Below are 12624 nucleotides of genomic sequence, written 5' to 3' on the forward strand. Positions count from 1 at the left end.
GCATCTCCCTTGCACATGGTGCCGAAAGCTACTGGAGGATGGAGACCACGTGGAGATTATCGCCGGTTAAACGACGTCACAACTGACCAGTATCCTGTCCCGCACATCCAGGATTTCACTGTGAACCTGGATGGTGTCAAGATATTCTCCAAAATAGACCTCATGAGGGGATATTATCAAATTCCGGACTACCCTGTCAAAGTCCCAAAAACGGTGCTCATCACGCCATTTGGCCTTTTTGAATTTCCGCATATGCTTTTCGGGTTGAGAAAGGATGCATGGACTTTCCTGTGGCTTATGGACCCTGTGGGCAGCAGCCTCCATTTTGTATTTATTTACCTCGACAATATACTGATTGCCAGCCACTCTTGTCAAGAGCATGGCACTCAAGCCAACTGTGCCAATAGCTACTTGGGGGTGGTGATTTCAGAAAGAAGCTGGTCAGATTGGTGTGAGGACAGCAATTATAAACGTCAATTATAAATGCATGATGTGGACTGGTTCAGTATAATTTTTTTACACCAATTATATCTTACTTCACAAAAGTTACACAGATCAAAAACTGAAATTTCAGAGATGTGTTTCAGATGTGGGACTGAGACAGGAACCTTTCTACATGCCATGAGGTCGTGCATGAAGGTGCGGCCATTTTGGCAAGAAATAGAAAAGTTAACCAGTATAACGGGAGTGGCCTTCACGGGTGACCCAGAGTTATATCTATTAGGTAATTTCATGGAAATAAGTGACAAATTGACCAAATACCAAATCTCATTGTAAAAATAGGGAAAAATGTATAGCGATCACTTGGATATCCATAGCACGATGGAATATGGAAATGAACAGCTGTATATCTATGGAAAAAAATCACATAAAACTTAAATAACAATTATTATAACACTTACATAAAGGTCTGGCAGCCAACTCTAGACCACCTAGCAGCCCAGATACTGTAATAAAAAGGAACTAAAGGGTATAAAAGTAACTATTATACATACAAAAGCATAGTTTCCCCAACTGTACTCATATACTTAAAATATATGTAAGGTCTGATGGTGAATGGGTCTGTATGTATTGGGGGGAGGGAAGGAGGGACTGTTTTGATTTTGTTTGTTGTGTTAGTGAGAAAAAATGTAATAGATTGTGTATTTAAAATGTTAGTATGTATAATTTTTTAAAGGAAAAACCAAAAATAAAATATTCAAAAGAAAACAATGCCGATGAATAAATGACTGGCCCATCGATCCAGCTAAATGCCAGTTTGGCCTGTCCTCCATCAATTTCCTTGGGTCATTGTATAGATTGGTACAGAGCACTGCCGCTCCCTGCCAAGGTGGAGGCCATAAGAAATTTCTCCAGGCTGAACACGGTGAAAGGACTGCAAGAGTTTGTTGGCATGGTAGATTTTTGCCATCAGTTTTTGCCATCAACGGCCTGAATAGTGCGGCCCCTTTTCCGATTTTTTTTTTTCCAGGCAACCCAAAGACCTGAAATGGGACAAGGAAACAGCAGCTGCCTTCGACAAAGCCATGGAAGCGCTGGCCAATGTTGGTGCACCCTCGACACAATGTGCCCACGACTCTCACAGTTGATGCATCTAGCACGGCTGTCAGAGCCCTGCTGGAACAACTGATTGAGGGCATTCAAAGTCGTTGGCCTTTTCCGCGAGCACTTAAGTCCTCCTGAGCTAAAGTACAGTGCGTTTGACAGGGAGCTCTTGACCCTTTACCTGGCCCAGGTACTTTCTGAAGGAAGAGATTTTGTTGTATTCAAAGCCCCTGACATTTGACTTTGGTAAGGTCGGCAAGGCAACAGAACATACCACATCCATTCAGCATATTGCAGGAAAAAAGAATCACATAGTGGATGCGCTGTCACACACATCAGTCCATTCAGTACACTCATGGTCTCCGGGTATTGACTATGCAGCTCTCACAGCAGGACGGCGAGGGCATAACGGCCAACCGTGCTGCAGTATCTGGTCTTAAGCTGGAGGACTTGAGATTTAGACCTTCAGTGGCTCCAATCCTATGTGACTTGTCCACAGGGCAACCTTAACCAATTATTCCTGTTGCTTAGAGACGCCGAGTATTTGATGCAATTCATGGCCTGGCACGTCCTTCCATTCGAGTCACAACGCAGCTAGTAGCAGCAAGATATGTGTGACACGGCGTAAGGAAACGGGGTGGGGACTGAGCCAGAACTTGTGTACAATGTCAGACCTTAAAAATACATCGGGATGTAAAACCACTCTTTTCCCTTAGTACACAAATATTTTGACCACATAGACATTGTGGGACCACTGCCACCATCACGTGGGGCCATCTACCTTCCGACAATGGTGAATAGGTATACGACTTGGCCAGAAGCTGTCCCTCTCTCAGACACCTCCACCACATCGTGTGCCAGAGTGTTTATCATGAACTGGGTGGCTCATTTTGGGTTGCCGGTGGACACGACCTCAGACAGGAGGGCACAATTCACATCAACGTTGCAGACAGCACTAGCTTGGTTACTCGGCATGCAGCTGTATCACACTATGCTGTATCATCCACAATCCAACAACCTCGTGGAGAGATTCCACTGTCATTTGAAGTCGGCCCTCGTGGCGTGCCTCAAAGGCCCTGATTGGATGGATGAGTTGGATTGGGTGATGCTGGGCATTCGTACGGCACCAAAAGAGGATCTGGCCACGTCTTCTGCTGGTGTATGGTGCACCGCTCACTGTTCCAGGAGAGTTTGTGTTAGCTGCAAGAGGACAGATGGATTCACCTGTGGCTCTCCCTGCGCGAGCAAATCAGCACCTGTTCCTACTCAAGGCACGCTTCAACCACTTCGTATATCTCAAAAGACCTAGGAATGCATTGCGCCCCACTTCAGCACCGATACGAGGGTCTGTTCAGAGTGATTCAATACGATGGCACAACGTATGTATTGAACATGGAAGACAGACAAAAGAGAATCACGAGTGAGCCAGGACACGTGGACGCAACAACCGGTGATGGTTGTATGCCCACCACGGAGAGGTCACCCACCTAAACAGGCGGATGGGATACATACAGTGGGATCATCATCTCCTAACACTGTTTTTGGGAGGGTGGGGGTGGGTGGGTCCTGTAGTGTGCTGAACCACGCTAAGCAACGAACCGGCTCATGGAGGTCTGAGTCGGCGAGAACAGAAGGCCCTGAAGTACTGGACTTGCTGCCAATTGTCAGGGACGATGCCATTTCTGGGCTGAGCATCACGGAGGCCGTCGAGAGCTCGGGTGCTTTAAAAAATGCGCATCGTTGTTGAGTAAAAGGTCTTAACTACAGCAACGAGTGAGTTTAGTTCATCACTTAACTACTTCACATTAATAATTTTTGTCATATTATTTCACATTTGTCACATAATTCCATCCAGACTTTCTCATCTATTTGTCTATTTAAATCCACTTCCCATCTTAATTTTGAATTATGCACCCTAATTTTGGGGGCTTTCTTTTGAAGTAATTTATATATTACAGAGATAAATTTACTTACATTACTAATATGAATCAATAATTGCAATTCACTCTGGCTAGTTAACATCAAACTTAGACCTATTTTATTAGACAAAAAAGCTTTAACTTGATCATACCAAAACAAAGTACACTTCAGTAATCTTTTCCCTCACTTCTGGGGTGGAAGTCTCTGATTCTGGAGGCTTGTCTACCCAACTGTTTTAAGAAAGTCCAGCAAGTTCTTTCTGTATACCAACATGCTCCAGTACAGTAGCCTGTACAATCAACAAGGTCCCTCTTCATCTTGAGCACTGAAGCAAAATTTTCATTTGGGCCTTCCCCTTCCTTCTCTGTCTCCAGGCACTTTCCCCCCTTTACCTCAAAGTGCCCCAAACCTTACTCATTATCCTTCTGTTCTTCACGTATGGGTAGAATGCCTTGGAGTATTCCTTTATCGTACTTGCCATGGCCTTCTCATGCCTTCTTCTGGCTCTCCTCAGTCCTTTTTAAGTTTGTTCCTAGCTACCATAGAATTCTTATGAGCCTTTCCTGACTTTTACTCCTGAAACACTCTTTATGTTTTCTTCTTCCTCCCCCCCACCGCTGGCCACGGTTCCTTTACCTGATCATGTTTTTTCCTTTTTCAGTAGGACGAACCTACCCAGAACCTTGTGGAAGTGGTCCCTAAACATCCATGTTGCTTCTGTCCATTTCCTGAAGAACATTTGTTCCCGATTTACTTTTGCCAGTTCCTATCTAACCCATTGTAATAAACTCTTCCCCAAATAAACCTTTTCCCATGTCATTGTCCATTGCTATGTGAAAGATCAGGGAATGTGGTCATTGATTCCAAACTGCTACAAACATTTCAGGTTCACATTTATTGTCAGAGTACATACATGGCATCACATACAACCCTGAGATTCTTTTTCCTGTGGGAGAAGCAGAATGATCACTTATTGACAGTGCAACAAAACACCTGACCCAACTTGCACAAATAAAGAAAGGTAAACAAACAAATTGTGCAACACAGTGAAAAAAAATCAATAAAGTACAAGTCCTTCAACAAGTCCCTGATTGAGTTTGTTGTTGAGGAGTCTGATGATGTTCTTGAACCTGGTGGTGTGAGTATTGTGGCACCGATACCTTTTTTTTGATGGTAGCAGTGTTAACAGTGTGTGCTGGCTGGTGTGGATCCTTGATAATTGCTGCTGCTCTCCAACGGTAGTGTTCCCGGTAGATGTTTTCGATGATGGCACTGACCAAGTTTAAAACCCTCTGTAGCATTATTCCTGTCCTGCAGATTTTTCTTGTCCTGTGCATTGGCTCCCACATACCAGACAGTGATGTAACCAGTCAGAATGCTCTCCATGGTACACCTGTAGAAATTTGCAAGTCTTTTACACTTCTCTCATTAAAGAAAATACATTTCAACCCATCCTTTCTTACAGCATCACCATGCATCTCTCTTTCCATTACTTTCTCCATCATCTGACCACCCCCCGTCCCCCCGCTGAGCGAGTTTAAGCCCTCCCCAGCATCTCCTTTAAACATCCCGCACCCCTAATCACTTTATATACAAAGTGCATAAAACAGAACAGACTGAATATATCTGTGGATGAAATCAGCTAAGAACCATGTGTGGTGCTGCAGCACAGTTCCAGATATCAGGCTTTAATCCTGGCTACTAGTGCTGTCAGGATATCAGTTCTTTTCCCTCAACACTGTAGCTTCCACGACCTTCTCCACAATAAATACAAGCAGTATTCAATTAAGACTTTGCCCATCCCCCATGTCTCCACATCTAAATGACCAAACTAATCCTTAAGGGGACCTATTTGCTGCCTTGTTACCCTATAAGAACCATAGAACATAACAGCACAGAAACAGGCCCCCTTTGTGCCGCACCATTTTTCTGCCTAGTTCCATTGACCTGCAAGCAGTTCATAACCCACCATACCACTCCCATTCATGTACCTGTCCAAATTCTTCTAAAATTTTTTAATTGAGCCCGCATTCACCACTCAGCTGGTAGCTCATTCCACACTTCCACCACTCTGTGTGAAAAACTCCACCCCCCCTGCCCCCCACCATGTTCCCCCTAAATTTGCTGTAAAATGCCTGCAGATTATTTTAAGCCAAGGTCACGAGATTCTAAAACGACATTGAGCATAAAGGCACTTTCTCTGAATACCTGTAGTATTAGAAACAAGGTTAGTCAACTTGAGGTGCAATCAGTCCCCAGACATATGATTGAATGGCCTCACAGAAACATGGTAGCAAGGTGGGCATGATTGGGAAGTAAATATTCAAGCGTATCAGGTAGTACAAAATGATAGACAGGAAGGTAAAGTTGGTGGGTGGTGCTCTTAATTAAGGATGAGATCAGGGCAATAGGGAGAGATGATAGAAGATCTAAGGAGCAGAATGTTGAAAGCATCTGGGTAGGGATTAAGAATAGTAAAGGGAAAATATCAGTGGTGGGAGTTCTCTATTGCCCACCAAATAACAATAGCACAGTAGCACAGGCCATTAACTGAGAGAGAGCTGAGGCATGTAGAACGGAACGGTAGTTGTCATGAGGGACTTTAACTTCCACGTAGATTGGGAAAATCAAGTTGGTCGAGGGAATCTGGAGGATGACTTCATAGAATGTGTCTGTTATAGCCTTCTTGAGCAGCCTGTTAAGGAGCCAACAAGAGAGAATGCTATTTTAGATCTAGTATCGTGCAACGAGATAGGTAAAATTAATGGACTAGTAGTTAGGGACCTTCTTGGAAAAACCGATCATAGTACGATTGAATTTCTCATCCAGATGGAGGGTGAAATAGTTAGATCTAAAACTAGAGTACTGTGCTTGGACTGGGAGACTATAACAGGATGAGGAAGGAATTGGTAAGCGTGGACTGGGAGCACAGGCTGGTTGGCAGAACAGTTGAGGAACAGTGGAAGACTTTCAAAGAGATTTTTCACAATGTTCAACAAAAATATATTCCCGTTAAAAATAAGGACATTCAGAGAGGGAAGAGTCAGCCTTGGTTAACTAAGGAAATGAAGGAAAGTATAAAATTGAAAGCTCATGTGTAGAAAGTATCCAAGAGTCGTGGGAAACTGAAGGATTGGGAAAACTTTAAAAGGCAACGAAGGACAATTAAATGGGAAATAAGGAAAGGGAAGAAGGATCATGAGGGTAAATTAACTCAAAATATAAATTTTATAAAGAAAGAGGGTGACTAGAATCAACATAGGTCCCTTAGAAGATGAGAGAGGGGGATTGATATTGAACAATGAGGAAATATTTTCTGTCAGTCTTCATGGTGGAAGACATGTCCAACATGCCAAAGAGTGGTGATAGGGATGAGAAGGGAGGTGAGAACCTCGATAAAATAATTGGTACAAAAGAGGTAGTGATGAGCAAACTAATGGGACTGAATGCGGACAAATCCCCTGGTCCTGATGGGATCCATCCAAGGGAACAGAGGGAAATGGTGGGAGTTATAGTCAATGTGCTCATAGTCATTTACCAGAATTCTCTAGATACTGGGCAGGTCCCGGCAGATTGGAAGACAGCAAATGTCACACCACTTTTTAAAAAGGGTTGTAGGCAGAAGACGGGTAACTATCGGCCAATTCGCGTAACGTCAGTAGTCGGAAAATTGCTTGAAGCTGTCATTAAGGATGAAATAGCGCAGGAAACAAATGGTAAAACTAAACAAAAATGGGAACAAGATCTAAACATAAAGATAAAGAATGAAACATGGGAGAAGTTATGCTCCGGAACTATGAGAAATACAATAAATACGAGGTTACGTATGATACAATATAACTGGATACACAGGCTATACATTACACCTCAAAAGTTAAATAAATGGGACCCAACAGTATCTGACAGATGTTTTCGCTGTAAAAAGGAAACAGGAACAACAATTCATGCAATTTGGACATGTGAGAAAGTGAAAACATTTTGGGAAGATCTAAACCAGATATTAAATAAAATCACAAAAAGCAATATACCAAAAAACCCAGAGATCTTCCTCCTAAGTAACATGAAAAACAAAGAATTTGGACTCGATTAGGATGGAGCACAAGAAAGATTTTTTATGATAGCCCTAGCTGTGGCAAAAAAATGTATTATGTCAACCTGGAAATTAGAAGATAACTTGAGAATACAACAATGTTATATAGAAATGAATAAATGTATTCCATTAGAAAAAATAACATATAATTTAAGAAATAACATTACAATATTTGAACAAATATGGGAGCCATACATGAAACACAATAGAGGAAACCTACCATGGACATCTAGCATCTAAAATGACAGAAGAAGAGAATGAAAAGAACTGATTCAGTGGAATTTCTTGTTTATTTTTATTGAGTGACATCATTGTTTGACGGGTTTAATGTATCTTATATTCTGAACTTTAAATAAATGGGAGGGGAGGTGAGGGAGGGAGGGAGGGAGGGGAGGAGGGAGGGGGGGAGAAAAAGACTATATATTTAAGAAGGAAAATGTATGTATCTTGATCAATATGGTTGATAGTGTGAAAAATTAAAAATTAAAAAAAAAAAGGATGAAATAGCGAGAAATTGAGAACAAATGGGTTCCATCAGGCAGATGCACATGGATTCAGAAAGGGTAGGTCTTGTTTGACAAACTTGCTGGAGTTCTTTGAGGATATAATGGATGCAGTAGATAAGAGGGGAACAGGTTGATGTTGTAATTTTGGATTGCAGAAGGCGTTTTGTGAGGTGCCGCACAAGAGACTTATCAATAAGATACAGATGAATGGATTTGGGTGAAGTATATTGGCGTGGACAAAGGCAGAGAGTCGGGATAAATGGGTGTTTTTCTGATTGACAGACAGTGAGTAGTAAGTGGGGTGTCGTAGTGGTCGATGCTGGGCCTGCAGCTGTTCACCATTTTACATTGACGATTTGGGAGAGGGGACAGAGTGTAGTGTAGCCAAGTTTGCAGATGATACTAAATTGAGTGGAAAAGCAATTTGTACAGAGGATGTGGAGAGGCTGCAGAAGGATCTAGTTGTTAGAAGTATAATGTTAGTAAATGCAAGGTCATCCAATTTGGTAGGGAAAATGGAAGAGCAGATTATTATTTAAATGATGAAAGACTGCAGGCTGCTGTCATGCAGAAGGACTTGGGAGGGCTTGTGCATGAATCGCATAAAGTTGGGTTGCAGGTACAACAGGTTATTAATAAGGCAATTGGAATGTTGGCCTTCATCGCAAGAGGAATTGGATTCAACAGCAGGGAGGTCATGCTGCAACTATTTTTCCAGAAATTATTAAAAGTGGTAATGGAGGATACAATAAAGCCATTTAATGGACGTGCACTTTTGTCATTCTTCTGGATGCTTAGGATGCCATAGGTTTTCCTTAATCCTATTTGCCATGGTTTCACATTCTTAGTCCTTTCTTTAGTTTCTTCCTATTTATTTCTCATGAACTCTTCCTGACTCTTGCCTCCTAAACCTTATGCCTGCTTCCTTCTTCCTCTTAACTCGGTGTCTCATCTCTTTTGTCAACCACGGTTCCCTTATCCTACCATCTTTTCCTTATCTCAGTGGGACAACTCTATGCTGAAACCCATGCAAGTGGTCCCTAAACATCCTCCAAATAACTTCTATACTTTGCCCAAAGAACATCTGTTCTCAATTTATTTCCCCATTAAACATGTGACTATTTTGTCTTCTATCCTTGTCCATAGCTGTAGTAAAGCTCAGGATGTTGTGGTCACTGTCACCAAAATGCTCCCCCACTGAGAGGTCTGTCACCTGACCAGGTGAATTACCCAATACTCGACCCAATATGGCGTCTCCCCTAGTCGGCTGATCCACATACACCTGACAAATTCTGCCCCATCTAGCTCTCTTGTAGTAAGGAGGTGCCAATCAATATTGGGGAACTTGAATTTTCCCATCACAACAACCCTGTTATTTCTGCACCATTCCAAAAGATCTGTTGACTTCTCCTAATGGAGTGATCGCTCTCTTCCTGTTTCTGACTTCCACCCACACTGACTTAGTAGACAATCCTTCCACAACATCCTCCCCACCTCATTCTTTTACTGCCTTGCTATCCCTTTTGAAACATCTAAACCCTGGTACCTGCATCGATCAAGTCTCTGTGACAAACACAACATTGTAATGCCTGCTCTGTCCAAGTCCAGAATTTTAATTGTTGCCTGTGGAATCCCAGACTGTAACCATGAATATTCACCCATTTGTGTTTGACTCTTTGCTGGCTTTTCAACTGGCTGAGTAAACGACTCAGTTTCATCAAAAGGACATTCAAACCAGATCACCAGCAAATGTGTAGTGCAAGGCATCAAATTGGACGCAGTGGTGGCAACCAAGAGATTTGCATTTAACTCATGGAAGTCCTCACTGAGAATATTTAGGACATTCCTAAATTTGGAGAGCTGCTCACAGGCAATTTAGCATCTGCCTGATATAGTCAGTGATGCCAAAACTCTCTGTCACAAATCTAACAGAATTGGTGGCAGAGTCTAGTGCTCTTTTGTATATCTTTGGCTTGGCTTCGCGGACGAAGATTTATGGAGGGGGTAAATGTCCACGTCAGCTGCAGGTTCGTTTGTGGCTGACAAGTCCGATGCGGGACAGGCAGACACGGTTGCAGGGGAAAATTGGTTGGTTGGGGTTTGGTGTTGGGTTTTTCCTCCTTTGTCTTTTGTCAGTGAGGTGGGCTCTGCGGTCTTCTTCAAAGGAGGTTGCTGCCCGCTGAACTGTGAGGCGCCAGGATGCACGGTTTGAGGCGATATCAGCCCACTGGCGGTGGTCAATGTGGCAGGCACCAAGAGATTTCTTTAGGCAGTCCTTGTACCTTTTCTTTGGTGCACCTCTGTCACGGTGGCCAGTGGAGAGCTCGCCATATAACATGATCTTGGGAAGGCGATGGTCCTCCATTCTGGAGACGTGATCCACCCAGCGCAGCTGGATCTTCAGCAGCGTGGACTCGATGCTGTCGACCTCTGCCATCTCGAGTACTTCGACGTTAGGGATGAAAGCGCTCCAATGAATGTTGATGATGGAGCGGAGACAACGCTGGTGGAAGCGTTCTAGGAGCCGTAGGTGATGCCGGTAGATGACCCATGATTCGGAGCCGAACAGGAGTGTGGGTATGACCACGGCTCTGTTTATGCTTATCTTTGTGAGTTTTTTCAGTTGGTTGTTTTTCCAGACTCTTTTGTGTAGTCTTCCAAAGGCGCTATTTGCCTTGGCGAGTCTGTTGTCTATCTCGTTGTCGATCCTTGCATCTGATGAAATGGTGCGGCCGAGATAGGTAAACTGGTTGACCGTTTTGAGTTTTATGTGCCCGATGGAGATGTGAGGGGGCTGGTAGTCATGGTGGGGAGCTGGCTGATGGAGGACCTCAGTTTTCTTCAGGCTGACTTCCAGGCCAAACATTTTGCCAGTTTCCGCAAAACAGGACGTCAAGCGCTGAAGAGCTGGCTCCGAATGGGCAACTAAAGCGGCATCGTCTGCAGAGAGTAGTTCACGGACAAGTTTTTCTTGTGTCTTGGTGTGAGCTTGCAGGCGCCTCAGATTGAAGAGACTGCCATCCGTGCGGTACCGGATGTAAGCAGCGTCTTCATTGTTGAGGTCTTTCATGGCTTGGTTCAGCATCATGCTGAAGAAGTTTGATAATATGACTGTAAATTACAATACTGTAAATGCCGTCTTTTAGGATGACTCCTCGTGTATAGGACAATACTGGAATCTCCATCCAATGTGGTGGTTTTGAGCGATATCCTTTGTATAAGTTGGCCCTCCTCAAATCTAGTACTTCCCTCTGACTAGTCAATGCTGTTAAAACCAAATCACAATATTTTATCTACACCATTTAAAGGTTTAAATTTTATTGGGATATTTTAAAATAAACTACTGTTGGCTCCTGTAACAGGCTGTTTGAAGCTTGTACGGAGCTGACAGCAGTTGGACCGGGCAGATGAACCGGCGGAGGAGCATTGACACTTTCCAAATAACTAACGGGGCATGAGCGAGATTGAGTCAGAGCCGGCGGGAAGATGGTTGCGGCATTTGTTGTCAAGGGAAGAATTATAGAATCTTTGTATAGGACAACCCCGATGTTAAGGTGAAGTTTTCAAGTTTTGGATGTGTCCTATACGGTAAACTGTACGTCATAGTATAGTTTGAAGAAAATCATAGTTCTGATTTTTGAAATATCACCACTCAGCTGAAACTGTTTTGACAGGTGTTCTCTCGGTATGAGAAACACAGACAGTTGATACTGGAAGAGATGTTTGCCTCGCTTGCAAAACTCCCAACAAGTAAGAGGAGTTTACGAAATTTCAGGTAACAATTCATTCTTCTTCTAACCATGTAATATTAGATTCGCAATGCTCCACAGCCGTCACATACCTCGAGTTGGTACAGTATTATTTTAATCTTTAATTAAAGCAACTTTATGCTGTGGTTTGATGCAGAACATCTAAACTCATTTCTTGCTGGAGCTTTGTAAATTTCAACGCGGCATTGAATTGTCTCCTGTGTCTAAAGCAGATATCTAGAATTTAAACTCGCATGTTGTTGCTTTACTCTTCGTGATTTTGATATTCTTTGTCACTGATTGTTTGCATTTCACAAAACAGGTTAAACAGCAGCGATATGGATGGAGAACCACTCTTTATTCAGATGGTAACAGCCTTAGTCTTGCAGTTGATCCAATGTGTTGTCCACCTCCCAGCTGAGAAGGACCCCAATGCTGTTGATGAGGAAGGAGAAAAGAAGGTAGGAAGTCTACAAATGTCTACCCGGCAGCAGTAAATTCTCCACTCCGATCACCTTTTGAAAGCTGGTAACATTTAACATGCATTAGAAATATGCAGCTGGTGCCAGTGAGGAGCTGATGGGTTATTTTCATCTCCACGGTAAGATGGAGATATGAGTGCCTGTTCTTGCCCCTCTGAACTGATCTCCTCATACCTTGAGATGTCCTTTTTCCTCTTATCCAATCCCCTTCCACTGAAAAGATTACCTCATGCCATGACCACCAAAGAATACCTGGCCACCAACAAAGATGTACTGCCAAAGATCTCTCCACACGAAGAAGATCCCTCCTACACAGCGTCTAACTTTGTTTT

The 12624-nt window shown here is 43.1% G+C and overlaps 1 protein-coding gene across 5 annotated transcripts in view; it reads left to right on the top strand.

Annotated features, from left to right (window-relative positions):
• The window catches only part of LOC138735925 (nipped-B-like protein), a 1086099-nt gene that overhangs the window by 827546 nt on the left and 245929 nt on the right, over nucleotides 1-12624 (top strand). For all 5 annotated transcript variants that reach the window (XM_069884602.1, XM_069884605.1, XM_069884611.1 and 2 more), the window contains 2 exons: nucleotides 11736-11836; nucleotides 12133-12271. In XM_069884602.1, coding sequence (XP_069740703.1) covers nucleotides 11736-11836; nucleotides 12133-12271 — 240 coding nt within the window. The remainder of the gene's footprint in view (nucleotides 1-11735; nucleotides 11837-12132; nucleotides 12272-12624) is intronic.

Source organism: Narcine bancroftii, chromosome 1 (genome assembly GCF_036971445.1).
Source record: "Narcine bancroftii isolate sNarBan1 chromosome 1, sNarBan1.hap1, whole genome shotgun sequence".
NCBI lineage: Eukaryota > Metazoa > Chordata > Chondrichthyes > Torpediniformes > Narcinidae > Narcine > Narcine bancroftii.